Raw genomic sequence first — 17,580 nt, 5'->3', positions numbered from 1 at the left:
GATTGTTTCTCTAGGACAGATATTCACGTGGGAAGATGGATTCCTGGTGAATAACACATCTATTTATACACACAGAGCAACAGATGTTAAAGTGTTATCAGTACAATTCTCAATTGATCCATGACTACTGTGCAGTCAATTCAAATAGCCACAGGAAAAAAACGTCAGCTGTTAAACTCTTGTCTGCTTTAACTTCCATATAGCCACAACCAAATCCTTGATATAAAAGTTCACAAGTTTGGTCTCCTGAAAACTTCAAATACACATTTCTGATTTTCTGGGACAAAAAGATTAAAATCTCAGACCTGGAAGAAGGTATGCAAATACTTAGCTAGCTTTACTCAAGAGTTACCAAAGTATTTACAGGTCTGAAGAGTAAGCATTTGCCTTGCATTGTATCAGGCAGTTTCTTTGTCACTACTTTTTGGTCTGCATTTTAAATCATGTTTCAAATATACATTGGAGCACAACTCCACTTTTTTCAAGTAATTTTCCAAATCTGGACGAAAGAAAGCATAAATTATAAAGATAATTACTTGCCTTATTTTCTCACAAATTTGTATTTTCACATTTAGTATTATGAAAAAAAGAAAAAAATCCCAAAGTCTGTTTTGTATAGGGCTACAGGTTGTATAATTTGTCAATCCCTTTCCTGAGACAGAAACAGAGCAGAAGCAGAATATGGAAGCACACTTGTACTTCAATCACCAATCCTGTTGCCCAGTTGTGTACACAATGTTCAATGTCTGAAAAGTTAAATGAATGGATCAGTTAGCCGTGAATAAAAATCAAGTATTTCCAGGACATTTACACAAAGAGACCTCCTAGCTCTCAGCAGAACTGCATGAACTCTAGGATGATGTAGCTTCAACAGAAGCCAACATCAAGCATCAGCTGGAGAGTAGGAGGTGCTCTTAGACACATTGCACGTTTCTGTGAGCACTGTGTATGAAAAACGGTCTAGAGAACAACAGTCAGGTCTTGAACTACAACTAATTGCTACAACTACAGCCAAGTATTAAACAGGTATGTGGAAATTAATGCAACAGCTGTGTACATGTTCCATTTCAAGTAGAAAGGTCTTAAATTGTTATACTTTAACTTCATTTCTATGTCACCCAAAGAAACTCTTTTGAAAATAAGAAAGTAATTTTTACTTGAAACGACACTTAAAACTACATCTACACTAAGTACAGAATCACCTGGCAAAGAATGTTTTACAAATCCACAAGTACAAATTCTACCAGTTACTAGTATCCAACCTTCAAGAAGCTGTGCATGTAACACCAACTTCAACGTGTTCTCTCCAAATGTGTGCTTCTGCTGCTTGACAATATATTACCATTTGCAAAAACTTCCTCCAAGTGCTGTCACCCCCACTTTCTACACTGTGAAGATGAGAGGCAAATGCCAGTTTTACTACTTCACTTCACAAAGCCAGTTTTACCACTTCACCTCACAAAGCCCATCTGCCACATGATGAGATGTGATGCATTACCAACAAGGAGTTAAGTGAAATAACAGCAGGGGGGAAAATGCTTTGTTCTGCTGTGATTCAATTAGGTGCTCATTTCCTCCATCAACTACAAGATTGCTCACAGACTGTAAGTAAGGACTTCTCAAAGATTAAGTAAACTCTTTTCTAATAAACTTTCTATTCAGGCCAACTTGCAAAGTACAAAACATGAAATTTCAATACTTTAACACATGTCCACTCGCTGTGCTTTACCTTATTTCTGTCAGTTGTTCTATAACTATTCCACTGAACTGCTAGCAATCTGGATCCTTGTCTTTTATGAGTGAAGAGCAGCTAGGAAGTCTTCTGTTCACATGGGTAATTATTACACTTACTTTGAACAGAAAGCAGCACTTCTCCCTATGCAAGCACTCCTCCAGACCTGAACACCTGCACTTTCTGCTCTGCCACGGCTCCACTACCTGTCTCTAGGTGCTACTCAAAATTTTGGTTAGATGTGTGGAATTCCAGCCTACACCCAAGCCATGGCCTGAAAGGTAAATTCCCACATGATATAGTGTTCAAAATGTCGTAATACAAAATGCTCCAGTTAGTGCATCTGCAGTCAATTTCCATACTTACAGAAGGATCTCTTACATTCATGCCAGTCTGGTGACATATTATATTCAATAAGTAGCTGTCTTCACAGACATTAAACAGGACCCTTTTTAACTTAAGATGTGTAAGCTGGTGGCAAGAAAAATTGATCAACTGTTGAGAATTCAGCTTAAGCCACTTTTTCTAATTATTTTTCATATACAACTGAGATATTTAGTAATAATCACTCATAAATACTAGAGAAGGGATGAAAAGTGTTGGAATGTGAACAGCAGAAAAAAGATAATAGTAAGTGATAAATAAACTACATGAAGTGTTAAGAATACTACAATCAATTTCATACTTTTATAGAAGGCATTACTACGGTTCCTACTTTTAATTCTGGATTTTCCTGACTCCCAGGAAAAAGCGTCAACAAGAGCTATATTGAATTGAAATTAATGAGTGTTTGTCTCTACTGAAAACAAACAAACAAAAATCAATCCCTCACATTTGCTTCAAAATATCCATTGTACCCAGCACAGCACTGAACCACCATTTATTCTCCAATAGAATTTTGGAGAAAAACAATTCCCTGACATTTTTTCTTCAATTTCATGCTTAACTGGAAGGGACTTTTTTCATGGGCTTTCAGAAGAAATATTATGGCTCCAAGTACTAATTAAGCTGATTGTGAGAATGGGAAAGATATATGGAAACTAGGTTTGTCACCATGTTGTCTTAGGCATTTGCAGTGCATTTTGGGACCCACAGAATGAGTTATTCCAATGCAAAGTTAAATGTACAGGAACAATTCCATCCGTGGTTACAATTATATTTAGTTACTTCAGGTCCTGATTTCCCAAGTACAGATCTTAAAAATTATTAATTGAGCAAGTTTCCTGAAGCTTGAGTATTAAACAAACATCTACGAAAAGGTTTTAGAAATTAATTCATAACCATTAATCTGTTTGAAAACCTGAACAAGAAAAATAAGGTCCAAACCATCGATTTCCTTGATAAATGAGACAAGAAAAATCTATAACTTCCAATTACAAACATTTTAACTAATAACAAGCCATCTTATTTGTGTCTACACATTGTACTAACTACATTGTATTGCATTGACTGAAATTATGATTAAAATAAACAAATAAGACAAAAAAAAAAAGATTTTACAGCAGTTTGAAAGCAGCTTGCCTCCTTTGTCTTTCACAGCATTCCTAGCTTTGGACAGATATGTCTTCCAGAACAAAATAGTGCTGGCAATTTCTCAAATTAGCTTTTGAGTATATGCCAAATAGCTCAGAAGAAATATTTAGTAAACAAGGTCTACCTGATTTTGCTCATTTTTAAAATGAAAAGTGTTGATATGAACTTCTTATATTTACTGAAGAAAAAAACCTACACTCTCATCTTTCTCTATACATAAGTTTGGTGATGCTGGGTTTTCTTTTTAATTTTCATTGTGCAGTGGCAAAGGTTTCTGTTTTCTGTTGAGCAAAAAATCAAGCAGTCAGTACAGGTGTTGAGGGGTTTAATTCATAATTAGTTTGTGACACTTCCCCCCACCCGAATAATTTCTACTAGCACCACATGACAACACAGGGAAATCAAAGGGAATTGTATGTTAGTGAGCACATCTGGATTCTACACACTCAAGGGGCAGCACCAGCCTCTGAGCTGTTACAAAACTCCATCTGCCTTTTAATCCTCCTAAGGAAGTTAAGAGAGGACACAGGATCAGCACTGCCAGTTTTGCTCCCAATAAAGCTCAGGCATACATATGTATCATTATACGTTTGGGTATTTTTAAAATTTGAAATCTTATATACTTCAAAATATGATAGTGTAGTAATTTACATCAAAAAGCTCTTTCAACAGCAAGTACTAACAGCATTGAAATATAAATACAAGACAACGCTTTAAATCCATAACTGAAAAAGCAAGTACTTCACTGAAACTGGTTTTTAAACAAAAACCAAAACAGGAAAACCCAAAAGCCACGTGAAGTTTCTAAGCAAGCAATAAGGAATGCAATTCACAGCATATACCTCTAGTAACAGGATGCACTGTCACATATTAATATAGCATTTAAGCATAACTCTTTAATTGTTCTCATAAAGACTTAAATCTGTTTTAACAAATGCCTTGATGTTTGCATTTTCTAGTACCATCAGCATACAAAATTGATTGTAGTTTTGAAGCTGTCAATCAGAATATCAACAATGCAGGCTGTGCCTTGAAATGTGTCTGGAAACACACTCATTCTCATCCTTAGCAAAAATTCTAGAGAAGTTGATTGTGATCTGGGAGACAGCAATATTATTCCAATATTAGTAATGGAAGTCATCTGGAATATTTTTTTCAGAGGCATTTGAGGTATGGTTCTTATTCAATGTCCAGAGTTATATTCAAAGTGTTGAGAGTGCACTGTCAGGGAGTCCATCCCTTGCTTTGTAATTAAATGGCCCAACAGTCAGGCCTTTATTTAGAAATGATGCTTATGCAACACTGTGCTTACAGAAAGAGCTTCATAAATTTTGAGGCTGTAAATAAAAGAAAAAACACAAGAATAAAAAATGACACCAACTAACTTTCTAGTTAATGATACGTAGTTGTTTTAACCAAGAGCTGTATTTCTGGAACCAAACTAGACAAAGAAGAGTTTACACATACCCCTGTGTGTGTTCTGGCTTCTTTAGTGACATAACTAAGCACAAAGAAGGCTAGGCTCAGTCTGCAGCTAACTTTGAATCTGCCACATCAAATAGAGCCTAAAAGCAAAACCAGCTTGGAAATGATTGGAACTCAGATTGGAAATGATCATAAAAAGCAGGTCTGTAAAGCAATTGCTTGAAAAGCATATACGTGGAAGGGACAAAGAGCAATGGTGTGGCACAGAGCCACAGAAAGAAATCACATGCAATGCAGAAGCGCAAAGACAAAAACAAAGTGAAGATGCAAATGGAGATGTTGGGTGCAGCAAGAATAGCTTCAGTGTTTAAACACAATGTTTATTTAAGCCTCAGCAATCTTCAGTGAATACGCATGCAACAAACACTAAAATCACATCACTGTTACCATCAAAATGATCCTATACACGCTCCAGAAATAGTCTCTATTCTTGTCCTAGGGGTTCAATGTAAAATCCATTATAAGTAATAGCTGTGCTAAAGGAAGGCAGTGAGCAAAATCATTCAGAAAATGAGGCAGGACCCACTCCTGTCACCTGTTCCTGACAGCAGGAATGCAGAGAAACGGGAAGCTGAACTGAACAAAGCAACTCCACTCCACGCAGACACCGGGAGCAGCTCCTACCGCATATTAAAGCTGTCATTTTAAACTAGAGCGACCGCCTAGCTCCAGGCCGGGCACGGCCCCCGTTCTGTGTCTCGCCCGTGTTTTGACGGGCCCCTTCCTCTCTGGGGACCCGGAGCCGCCGAGCGCCGGCGGCGTTCGCTCGCTGGGGGCTCCGGGCGGGCTCCCAGCGCGACCCCGCACACGCCCCGAGCGCGGCGCGTCCCTGGGGGAGAGCGGCGGCGGCCGGGGCGCTCCGGCCTCTCTCCGCTGCGGCGGGGACGGAGGGCGCCCACACCCCCGTAACTCACCAGCTGCCCGGCGGCGCCTCCTCTCCTTCCGCCATAGCTGTTGACGTGCCCGCTCGCCCGGCCGTAAAGCGCGCTCGGGAGGTGTTGCCTCCCCGAGGCCGCTCCTCCCGGAGCCCGTCCCCTTCCCGGCTGCTGTCGCCGCCTTCCCGGCTGCGGTCCCCGCCTTCCTTCCCGCGCCGCCGGGCCGAGGGCGCGGGCCGCAAAGCGCGGAAGCCGGGCAGGGGCGGCCTCTGAGGGGGCGGGGGCGTCGCTCTGCCGGAGATTTGAATGTTTTCGGTTTTCATAAAGCTCTGCCAGATGTGGGTTTGATTATTAAGTGACTTCCCCCGCAGTGTTTAATGTGCCGCAAGCTGGACGTACTCCGCGAGTACGGAAATTCACAAGTTTCACAAGAGCTGAAAATCACCTGGTGACGGCTATTAGCAAGCCTGGGCAGAACAACACTAATGCTCTCTGTTGTGCGCGTTCCTTACCCACCTGCATCCTCAAAGGGGGAAAAAATTAGTATATTTCAATGGAAATTGACAAAAATCATTGGAGCGGGTTATACGCGGAGTAACAGCGCCGCCGTACGAGAGATTCCAGTCCTTACACTGACTGCTCTGTTTCGCCTGCACGCCTTGCCTCGGGATGTGCTGCGGCAGGCAAGGCCCAGCGGAGCGGGACGGCTCCTGCGGGAGGAGACGCGGGACAGGCACGCTTGCTCCGCTGCCCATGGGCCGGGAACGCCCATTCCAAGGCAGGCACCTCTCTGCTCCTCAGAAAAGATTACGTGAATTGCCTCAGCCAAGACAGCAGGTATTTTACAGCGTGAAACTGGGTTGAGGCAATTAAGCGAATGGTGTGAAGAACGGGGGTAACAGTTTTAACTCCTTTCCTCTTTCTCTCGCTTCTGTACTTTTCACTTAAAAAAAAAAGAAAGAAAGAAAAAAAAGTTTCAAAATCCCCAGCATGCATTTAAAGGCCTCCTTCTCTTTGAGAAGACTTTTGTGGAAGATGCAGTATCAGCTGTGGTGTATCAGTCCCCCGGCAGCGCGGCCCGGCCCCGCGCGCAGTGCGCAGGCGCGGCGGGGGCTGTGGCGGCATGGGCGACACGCTGGAGGAGCCGTGGTGGGACAGCGAGCCCGGGGCGGGCGGCACGCCAGGTACTGCTCTCCCGGGGCTCGCCCCTCACGCTGCGATTGAAGCACTTTGCCTAAGAGCCAGCCCCTCCCACCCTCCTTTCCTGCCCCCCTTCGTTTTCGTTGGGTTTTGGGTGTTTTTTCCACCTCCCCTCTCCGCCTTTCCTTTCTCTGCTTTTAATTTGCTTTTCCAGGTTTTCCCACTCTCAATCGCTTTTTTTTCCGTGTGCCTGTTTTTCCCTGCTTGCTACCGAGGGCGGGTTTGCTTGTAAGCAGAGTCTGCAGCGAGGTGATGTCCAGGCTGATCTGAGCCCTGGGATAGACGATGGAGCGGGAGATGAAAATACCCGAACCTAAGGAACAGCAGGAACCCACGTAACGAAAATACATTTACGAGAAGTTTTAAAAGCGGGGCGAGGGGAATGGGAAAACCTCTTGGTTTGAATTCAGAGCTCACCTCTCCCTTGCATTCATTTACTGTATTTTCTTCCGAAGAGTTTATTTGATGAAAGGCTTTTCCGTAATGGATGATTCTCGTGGGTCCCTTCCACCTCAGACTATCCTGTGATTGCGTTTGCCATTAGCAGCATGAACTTGCAGTTCTGTAAGGCCTAGGGAAGAGCAAATCCATAGTAGAGCCTTTGGAGGGAAAAGTGTCTGTGGTACTTGAAAATCATCTCCCATGTGCTCACTGGCGTGTGTCGCATCACCCTGGCCATGTGTTACTGGAAAAGGGCAGGAGTTAGTTCTCTCCAGCCACTGGTAGATCTGGGCAACTAGAATGAATTTTGACTTTATAGTGCCCTTTTTATTGATTTTTTAAAATTTCTTTTTTAATACAATATTGGTAAGAGTTGGGAATTACTGGGAGTCATCTGCACCTCTGCAAAGACTCCAGTTTTTTGAGCGTCTTGATAATTGGTGCTTATTTCCTGTGAAAAGGTACTTGGAGAATAGTTAGAGAGGAAGCACCATAAAAGTTGTGTGTGTGTAATAAAGAGGGCTCACAAGACCTAGTTAGGTTTCTGAGCCTTTAATTTTTATTTTTAGTCTCATGTGGGTTCCTTAAGCAGTCGCAGTTCCCGTGGTAAATGCTCTTCATTAGGAATTTTTCTTAAGAGCCTACCTGCACGTTCTGCCACCACAGCTTTCATTTGGGGTGCGTGGTTAGCTGACTGCTACAATGTTGTCAGCTTTCCTTTAGACACTGGACACAGAGCAGGACTTTGATTGTGAACTCTTGACAGGAGATGAACCATCTGACTTTGAGGTGAGACTCTGAATGACAACTTTTCCAGTTATGAAAAACTTGGGATTCTTGCAATAGCACTTTTGAGTTGCTAAAAGAATTCAGGTGGAAAATAGCCTCTGGAGGTGTCTAACCCAATCCTGTAAACTTTACTCCAAGAACATTCTTTGAGTGTGTTATGAGTAGTGATTGCAGGTGAGTGTTGTGCAAACCACGTACTCTGCTGTCTGCAGCCCACCTCTGTAAATTTGTTGGCAGGCTCCTTTTATGGAGTTTGTTGTCGGATGAAGTTGACAGAAGCTAACAGGAAACATAAAACATCTGTTACTTTTATTTTTTGTAGCTGTTTTTCACGTAAAACGGGTAAAACGAAGGGTTAATTTGTACAGCATCTTATCAATACTGTAAAATGTTTTAAAATCAGTTGGCATAAAAGAGGAAATCACGGTTCACAATGCATGATGTAGGCAGCAATACAAGAAAATAATTGCACATTAGTGAGCACCTTTGCAAGACTTGGTCAATTTCATTTCTGTGAAAAATGAAGTTTTGTTAAAAAAATATTATCCAACCTCATTTGCTGACCTATTTAAAAATAACATCTCTGCCATAACTGCAGGTGCAAAGCAGAATTCAAATGTACTTTTGAAATAATGATCTTTTGCCAGATCCTTTAAAATTAACCTTAGAATAAGCTCTGATCTACAGTATATTCATCAGAATTCAGCTCTCAAAAGTGTTTTAGATTTTACCCACTTGTAATTAGAAAAGGCTGCTTTTAAAATGAGTGTGAACATCATTCATACACTCCACCAAAAGAGTATGAAAACACAAAATAAATATAAATATATATCCTTATGTATGGATGTGTAATTCTAAATTTGCTTTTGGTCATGTCATTGGAAGTCATTATTTTAGAGTCCATATTAAAAATAAAGGTAATTATTCTCACCTTAAGATGTCAATATTTACCATACTGCAAATGATTTATAGGTGTAAAAAAAGCCCACAAAACCCGAGGCAAAAAATGCTAAAGGGATTACCCATCTTTGTATCATGTCACATGACAAAAACTAAATAATCTTGCCTAATAACATCTTCAGCAAACCTTTGAGATGAGATTTGTGGAGGGAGCTGTTGGGAATTATTCTCCACTTAGCAGCATAGTTTAGTGTTACATATGTCCCACGTCATGCAACTGCAGGACTTCCTTACCTTCCTTTTTTCCAGTTTGTGTCACAACTTTGTCCAGACTTTCATGTGATTTTTATATTGCATTCAGAATTACAAGGGAAAGGGTAAGGAATTTGGAGGAGTTTATTTCATACTGGTGAAGGACCCCAACTTTCTTCTCTTCCCTCTGTGAACAGAAACGAGCGATTCTCACAGCACTACAAATGTCCACATCTTGCCTGTAGCCAGCGTGCCTCATCTCCCAGTCAGTTTGAGGGAGAGAGATGGACTTCCATTTTTCAGAAATTCTTCCAGTTTCCTCCTTTTTGGTTGCTCTTCCTTGTCTTTCATTCTCCATGCTTTCTGTATCGCCCATAATCCCATAGGAGTGCAGTATCCCCATTTGTCAGTTTTAGATCCTTAAGTAGGATCTACCTATGAGGGGCATGACCCTCATAGGTAAAAATTAATTGTGTCGTTGCAAGACAGGAGCAAAACTCTTGTATGTCAGCAGCAAAAATAGGTGAGAAATATAATATGGGACCATAGCTGATGATTTGGCAGTGCTTGTGGGGTCCTGTGTGGGCTCTAAAGCAAAGGATGCTATTGCAGGAATTGCAGGAATTCTTTTGCCAGGGGTTCTCTTTTCTTTCTTTGTCGTGAAGGGTGCCAGTTAATATAAATTTGTAATGTGTGATTTGCAGCTATTGAGAAGCAGACTCCTCATTGTAGTGCATTCAGTGGGAGCACTGTTTGATCAGAGCTGAGGTCTGTTGCTGGATCCTTTTTTTTGCCTCGTCAATGACTTGCTGTTCCTTGTAATAGAACTTGGTCAGTACTTGAACATCTTTCTGATTAGCATGCCAAGTTGATGGCTGCTTTTTAAATCTGTGTTTCTTCACATCAATGTGCATTCATTCTGCAGGTTGCAATGGTGTACTTCTGTAAGCTGTGTTGGGATCTGAGCACACATGATATGGACTCTCAGAACTTGACAGCTGAATAAAATGGAAATCCTTTCATTTTTACTGTGGCAAAGTAATTCTTTAATGTCTTCATATTATCACAGGTGTGTCTCATAGGATGCAGCTGAAATAATTTTTAAGTAGGCTGATCTTATAAAACTTTTTAAAAGTATTTGTAGAGAATTTCTTGTGAAGCTCTTGAGGAAGGCATGGGAAGTTTCTTGTGGGTTTGCAAAAACAGTCACACAGCAGTGCTGTGTGCTGTCTCAGTGGTTAAGTTAAACTTTTAGCTGTGAAATGAAGGGGAAAAATCAGGTAACTGAATGCATCAGAATCTCTCCTTGCTTCAGCAAAAGGATTGCAGTTCTGGCTATGGCACTGTGATCACCACCAGCTTTTGCTGTATTTAGGAATTAGGATTTGGCAGTTCTTAAAGAAACACCTATGTGTAAGGAGTTTTCCCATGTATTGTCAGTTGAGCCATTTAGGCTGTTGGAATGCGCTCTGTTGGGGAAGAAGAATGAGTGAGACATTAATACCAGAGAAATAAATTAATTTTTATATTTTAAAGCATTAATTGCTGTTAGTTGGTATTACAGGATTCTTGTGGGGGGGTTCCTTGCTGTAGTAGTACTTTGTTAGTCTTTCTTAACATTCTGTAGAACAGTGAGACATTTTCTTGCAGAGCAACAATTGCTATTCTTCAGAAAATTGGAAACAACAAGCATGGAGTCTCTTCTGATGTTTTGGTTTGTGGTTTTTGTTTGAGGGTTTTTTTGTGTGTGCTTGTGTGTATTGGCTGAAGGGAAACCTTGAATTTTAAGTGTTTTAAAGAAGTTATGCTTTAAGAAAAGCAAAAAGGCAAATTCTCTCATGTATGAACTAGAATTTCTTGTGCAAAAAGTTCAGTTAAAAAAACCCCAAACCTTCACTGGGAGCAATGAATCTGGTTACATATTTTAAGTGAATGTGAGGAGTTGTAAGGAAGGGCAAAATTGTGGAGGAATGCAAGAATAAAGTTGCACTTCTGTGTAAGCCACAACTTACTGTTAAGCCTGATACTAATTTTGATCAGTTCTAAAATACTGTTTAAGTGAACTGAAATCTAAATACTGTAGTCCAAGTGGTGAAAGTTTATATAGCTGATGCAAACAATATCCATCTTGATTCTCACATCTGTTTTCCTGACATAACATCTGCATGAATTGAGTGAAGATAATCATGCTAGTGGGGAGGATGCTACTTATCTTTATATCATACTTTTAAAGTGATGCTTGGCACAGCAAGGAGCTCTGCATTTCTCTAAATTCAGTGTGTTATACAAGAGCAGATTTTTCCATGCCTTTCTTCATTCCACCCTTAATGTTGAACTTAGGATATCCATACTGAGACACTTGGCTAGACCAGTTTTGAAAACATGACACCTTCTGCAAGCCCTCTTCATGTGATTTGACCATGTTTTTGTAAATCTGCTGAGATAACCTTACTGTTGTTATTTGTAGAACATGTCAGAACGGAATTTATCATAGAAACTTATTTGTGTCTTGTGTTCCTGTACTGTGAGTGGCAAAATCTGGAAATGCATCATAAAAATGGTCCCTGCAGACATGCAGTTAACTTTGCTCCTAAGAGTTTGGCTGTCTTGATGTCCTGTGATTGGTGACCATTGATGTGCTGACCATGTGGATGGTTTCTGATTTTTCTCCAGTCGCAACAACTGCTGCTGAGATTCAGATGGCTTAAATCCATTCTATTGTCATAGATCACAGAAAAGTATTTACCTTCTCCCTCCACTTTGAAGGCAGGCTTTAGACACCGTCCTTATAATGCGTATCTTTCCAGAAGGACTGTCTTGGAGTGGCTTGTTGAGATGTCCAGCAGGAATTTTGACAGGTGCTTTGGTTGTGCTTGCAGGCTTTGGTTTGGGGATCCGAGTTGGAATTGAACGATGGAACGTATTGGTAATCTGAAAATAAACCAAGAAAATAAATCATGCATTAGGGAGGAGAATCAAGCAGTGTTTTCAGCTTTGTAGTGCTTTTTTCAATTTGTAAACCTGAATGCACTGCTTTTAGAACTGTTTGTTTAAACTTCCTTTATCTTGTTTGTAATGAGACAGAAGCTTTGTATTTAACTTACCCACTTGATTGGGGAATATCAAAGAATCTCATTGGATTGAAACTCAGAGTATAAATAAGAGGGGTTTCCTGTTTGTCAGCTGACAACCCTAGGTGCTGGGTGAGTGATGCAGTGGAAAGGATTGAGCTGGGTGAGTTCTCTGGTGGATAATCAAAGAACTTCCTCATGCAGAAGCAAATCTTGATTCAGTCTTGAGCAGAGGACAATACCTGGGGCATACTTTACTGTGAGAGATCATTCTTTGACAGTGACCAGTGTACACAAAATTAATGTATTTGTGAGACAGCTCCCCCTCCAGAATGATCGTAGTCATATTTAATGGCAAAAAATGTAAATATGCCCAGAAAAGTTATTATGTGCATGGAAAAGGGGTGAAGTACTATAAAGGCAAGAAATTTGTTTGAAAAGTACCATTATCTGAAATCAGGATTATTAAACATACTGTAGTCATGAGAAAAACTTTTTGCATCACAAGCATTTTTATATAACTTTTTCAGTCATGTTAAGGGTAAAAAAACTTTACTCTTTTTTTTTTTTAAAGACAACAAAATCTATAAAGGCAAGAAATTTGTTTGAAAAGTACCATTATCTGAAATCAGGATTATTAAACATACTGTAGTCATGAGAAAAACTTTTTGCATCACAAGCATTTTTATATAACTTTTTCAGTCATGCTAAGGGTAAAAGAACTTCACTTAATAGTTTTTTGTTTGCTTTTTTTTTTAAAGACAACAAAATGGAAATTGTGTTCAAATGAGGACAGTAGAAAATTGGAATTCTGGTGACTTAATTATGAGTAAGAATGAGCTAGATCAAAACTCTAGTGGCTGTAATGATCTGGTGGGGCAAGTTAAAAAAAATGAAAATAATCACAAATCAAAAGCTTGTCATTTACCTGTAGATAATTATGTATGGCAGGGGTTTGCAATAGTATAAAGCTGAGCCAACATCAGATCATTGCATGTGTTCAGTGTGGAGGAATTTGGGGAAAGTTTGTACATCACAGATGTGCTTAATGGATCATGAGGAAGGAAAAAAATCAGCCTGGGCTTAATTAAAGTTTGATAACAAAGAGATAAAATAGTAACAGTCTCCCAGAACAGTGTGATACGTTTCTAGGAGTTCTGAAGGAGATGATTTTTAAAATTGCAGAATCTTTGTCAGTGATGTGCAATCCACCACTGGAATTGTTGGTGATGCTAGAGGGGCGCAATGCTGCTTTAGAGTGAAGATTCATGAATGTAACTGCTGAACTGATCAAAGTGTAGAAATGTCAGTTAAGTAATAAGTTTAGTTACTGATTTTGTGAAGACATCCACATTTCTTGTCAGGGATAATATTCAGGTCTGTTAGATATTGCTATATAGGTACGTGCTATTGGATTGTTTAATGATGAGACCCGTGTGGGAGGGAAAGACCTAGGTAAGTTTTTAAAAAATCCCTTGATAGTGGTCTCTAACAAAAGAATCTTGTGCAAGCAGATTTTGTGGCAAACTGTGGAAAAACAAGGAAAATTTTCAAGATTAATAAGCGACAAGTGGATAGGTAGCAGAGCAGTGACCTAGTTTTTAATAGTATAGTGAAGATAGGATCTGAATCTCACACCTCTGATACTGAACATATTCATAAACTGCACAGGAAGACAGTGCTGAAATGATAATATTTGCATATGTTATACCAGGGAGCATATTAGAAGCAAGAGCCGACAGTAACTCATGTTAGTGAGTAAAAAATGTGTGTCAGTTCAGTGTTAACAATTGAAAAATAATATATGTAGGAAAAACTAGTTCATGTACAGTAGTGACATTTATTGTCAGTCAGAACACGGGTCTTGGAATCCCTGTAAATTGTCCTCATTGCTCAGGAACTGGCAGTTGTTAAAAAGGTAACAGACAAGTTAGGAATTACTAGGAAAAGAACAGAAGAAAACAAATCCCATCATTTTTTAGTGTGTGAATCCAAACCATCCTACATTGTGAATGTTTTGCTGGGTTTTGTCCGAACAGCTCAAGAAAGGGTATGCCAAAATGCCAAAAAGGTGGCAAAGACTATCAATTACGAAATTACTTCTGAGTGAAGATTAATAACATATGTTAAACCTCTTCAAGATTGGAAAATAGATAGTGGTGAGAAAAATGAACAGCAGAAATGTAGCATTATGGTGAATAGGGCAATTTTGTAGTATGCTTGAGGGGGCATCCACTGAGGGTGGATTAAAGGTATGTGAAAAGCATTTTCCCTTGTCAATGAGCAATGAAACTCACTGGGACAGACAATTTTTGAGGTGATGATATAAATAGGTTTGGAGAGAATTTGTACTGATTCGGGGCATCGATCAAGGACTGCTAAACACAAAGATGTGTGAAGATTCCAGCCGTAAGGTGCAGGCTGCCAAAGGCTGGATTTTCTACTCTGTGTGCCTGTACTTAACGTTCACAGGCATTTAACACTGGTCACTACCAAAGAGGAGATACGTAGTCTGAGTGTCTAAAACCTCTTTCGTGCTTTTATTTTTAAAATCAGGATGTTTCAGTTTGTAGCACTTGAAATTTTTTCAATGCATTGAGAAAGGAAAGAGTTTGGCTTTGAAAGTGAGGAAGGAAATAGGAGATGCATTTTTCTTTCCCTCTGTTCCTTCAAGATTTTACCTCTAGGTGGCAGCGAAGATTTCCTTTTGTATTGCATCGTAGTATTTCACTTAAACCCGACTAAAACTCTTCGTTAAATGCTGAATAAACAAATCAACATGCATTTTCATAGTAGGCTGGGATTTTAGCATTCATATTATTAGTAGGAAAGGAAGCAAAAAAAAAGAATTAACTCTTTGCCCCCAAACCAAAAAGCATTTTGCTTCAATTACTGAAGGTGATGTGTTAAGGAACCGATGTTGGAGGGGATAATTGCATTACTGCTATGTGGCTTTCCATGAGTACTGAGTTGGAAGAGTTGGCCTCTGACCATGTGGCATAGCCTGGTAGATGAGGCATGGTACTGAGAATAAAATGTTTGGGTGGGCTGTTACTGGCAGTGCTACTGCCTGATGTAATTATAACAATGATAGAAAACGTGTCTGTTTCCCAACTAGAGAAAGAATTACATTAGCCTTCATTTGCTAATGTAATTAGCAAAATGCATCAAGTATATTTAGGTGAACAGATAAAAATATTTATGTGAAGTCTTGCATGTTAAAGTGAGATTGTATCTCTAAGAGTTGTGTTGGTTTTTTTGGTTCAGGGTCTTTTTGAAAAGTGTTCCAGTTCAGAGATTCCTTAGGTTACAGAGTGGTTGGAGTATTGTCTGGAGTGATTGATCAGCCATGTTAGTACTTCAGGAAGGTATTCATAGGCCCAGATTTTTACAGGTTTTGTGCATCTGACTCTGGTATTCAGGCTGTAAGCTTTTATTGAATTAATGAAAAGTTAGGTGTTGAAATATCCCTGTGCTCTGGCCTACAGTTTGCACCAGTGTCTAGCTCATTAAAACCACCATTGACAATAGGTGTTCTGAGCCATCAGATTCCATTTCAAACACTTCTTTTCTTTATGATTCAAAACTATGTGTTTTGCAGTTCTGAATTGACAATATTGAATACATCTACATTTTTATCATTTAGTGCCTGCATTATAACTGATGGAGACTTGTCAAGGTTTGATCTGCTTTCAGGGTTTGTACTGCTCTCTTTTGCTTGTGTCATGTTTGATTTTAGCCACAGTAACTGACTTGCTCTAACTCCTGGCATAGGCTCAAACTTGAGGATAACAGTTGTATTATGGGGCTGTTTTTTCCTATGCAAATAAGCATCTGAACTTGCACTTCAGTGATTGTACCAATCTAACTTCTGATCAAGGCAAGGATTTGACAAATGCCCATCTAGTTCTCTTCCTCCTCATACTGCACTTAAAAATTGGTTTATTTTTCATCATTTGTAATACAAATTCTAGAGAGGAAGGAATGAATAATTTAAGGAAAACACTTACTGACACTTAGCTTTTTGAATTCAATTACACCTGTACCTAGATCAAGGCCTAAACTTTATTTATTCTCTAAAACTTGTACTTGATAAATTACAAATCTCAGATAAGAGTTTTAAACAGAACATTTTGGGTCGCTTGACAAGATCAGTGCTTAAGCTGCTGTAAGATGTATGCATAAGGAGGGAATGGTACTATGTGGGAGTTGTCTGGAAAGCGCTTGGAAGTAACCAATATAAAATTCTGCCATGGTTTACTTGTATGTGTGCTGAAAATCCTTGTGCAATACTCCTAGGTCCTTCCCTGCTGCTTAGTGTAGAGGCATGTGAGCAGATACATTGGCCATAGCAGGCTTCTCTCTCCAGATGTCTGGTTTGGTTTTTAGACAGACCTGAATGACTAAAAACCCCTTATATATCGATTTTGGTGGGCCTTTTCAATTGGATTTTTAACTATGTATGGGAAATCTGTGTGCACACCATTAATTACTTCAGTTCTCTTCAAATGTATGCATCCTTTCTACCCACTCATTTTCTCCTTCAAGATGAATGTTTTTAGTCTTTCTCATCCTTTTTTGAACTCTCATTTGTATTCTGAATTTGCTGGCTTTGTGTTCATCATTGCTGTTTAGCTAGGTCTCTTGAGTTCCCATCTGTAGGCCACTTTTTATATCTGCTATCTTTCTAAGTCAGAGAAGAGAAGAGGAAAAAAAGACGTGTTTGTTTTTCAAAAAACAAGCTGACCTGCCTCTCGTGGTCTGGAGATCCCTTGTGAGTTCCCATTAATGCTCTTGAAACCCCCCCAGAAACAAAATGTTGCCCAGGAGTGACCTGTCTGAGTAGTTAGGCAGTTTTCCTTTACTTAATGTGTCTGAGTAAAAATCAGCAAATAATTACTGCAACAACAATGACAACCCCAAAAGCATTAAACTGACCACTTTTAAATTATATTATGTGGTATGTCTGTAAGTATAATAGCACCATATTGGTTCAAGGCATTAGGCTTGGAAAATAAGAGTGCTTAGTTGGAGAAATGAACGGTTAAAGCTAATTCTCAAGGCAAGAAATGATCTAAGAATCAAGAAGGCTGCATTTTAATTTGATTTTTAAATTAACTCCTGAAGCAGACATCAGTTGCCTGTAATAGGAATTGGCAGGAGAAAGCAGGCTGGAGTGAGAACTCTACACAGGGACTACATTTGTTGTCTCAGCAAATGACAGTGGGTACTTCAGGGATGGTGACAAACACTAGCACAGGTGACAATTGAGAAATTTTCACATTAATGTGAAAATGGCCCT

At 39.6% G+C, this 17,580-nt stretch overlaps 3 protein-coding genes across 9 annotated transcripts in view; 1 reads left to right on the top strand and 2 right to left on the bottom strand.

Moving 5' to 3' along the window:
• The window catches only part of TBC1D23 (TBC1 domain family member 23), a 32,535-nt gene extending 26,801 nt beyond the window's left edge, over positions 1-5,734 (bottom strand). Inside the window, exons 1-2 of one of the 4 annotated variants that reach the window (XM_039732824.1) lie at positions 5,665-5,705; positions 5,138-5,185 (exon numbers count right to left, since the gene is read on the bottom strand). Coding sequence is in view for 1 of the 4 variants with exons in the window: in XM_039732825.1 (XP_039588759.1) it covers positions 5,665-5,699 (35 nt within the window). In the remaining 3 variants the exon portion in view is untranslated. Of the gene's footprint in view, positions 1-5,137; positions 5,186-5,664 lie in introns of all 4 variants that reach the window. The other 3 variants (XM_039732822.1, XM_039732823.1, XM_039732825.1) reach the window with 3 other exon arrangements.
• A 977-nt stretch (positions 5,735-6,711) lies between these two features.
• CMSS1 (cms1 ribosomal small subunit homolog) overlaps positions 6,712-17,580 on the top strand; it is a 225,793-nt gene continuing 214,924 nt past the window's right edge. The window contains exon 1 of one of the 2 annotated variants that reach the window (XM_039732832.1): positions 6,712-6,809. In XM_039732832.1, coding sequence (XP_039588766.1) covers positions 6,749-6,809 — 61 coding nt within the window. In that variant the 5' untranslated portion in view covers positions 6,712-6,748. The remainder of the gene's footprint in view (positions 6,810-17,580) is intronic. The other variant, XM_039732831.1, reaches the window with a different exon arrangement.
• FILIP1L (filamin A interacting protein 1 like) overlaps positions 8,336-17,580 on the bottom strand; it is a 192,160-nt gene continuing 182,915 nt past the window's right edge. For all 3 annotated transcript variants that reach the window (XM_039732817.1, XM_039732819.1, XM_039732820.1), the window contains 2 exons: positions 11,954-12,138; positions 8,336-10,676 (listed from right to left, as the gene is read on the bottom strand). In XM_039732817.1, the coding sequence (XP_039588751.1) occupies positions 10,586-10,676; positions 11,954-12,138 (276 nt within the window). In that variant the 3' untranslated portion in view covers positions 8,336-10,585. The remainder of the gene's footprint in view (positions 10,677-11,953; positions 12,139-17,580) is intronic.

The sequence above is a fragment of the Passer montanus genome, unplaced genomic scaffold (assembly GCF_014805655.1).
Source record: "Passer montanus isolate IOZ18808 unplaced genomic scaffold, ASM1480565v1 scaffold80, whole genome shotgun sequence".
Lineage (NCBI taxonomy): Eukaryota > Metazoa > Chordata > Aves > Passeriformes > Passeridae > Passer > Passer montanus.
The sequence above is the reverse complement of the archived record's forward strand: the minus strand, read 5'-3'. Positions and strand labels throughout refer to the sequence as shown.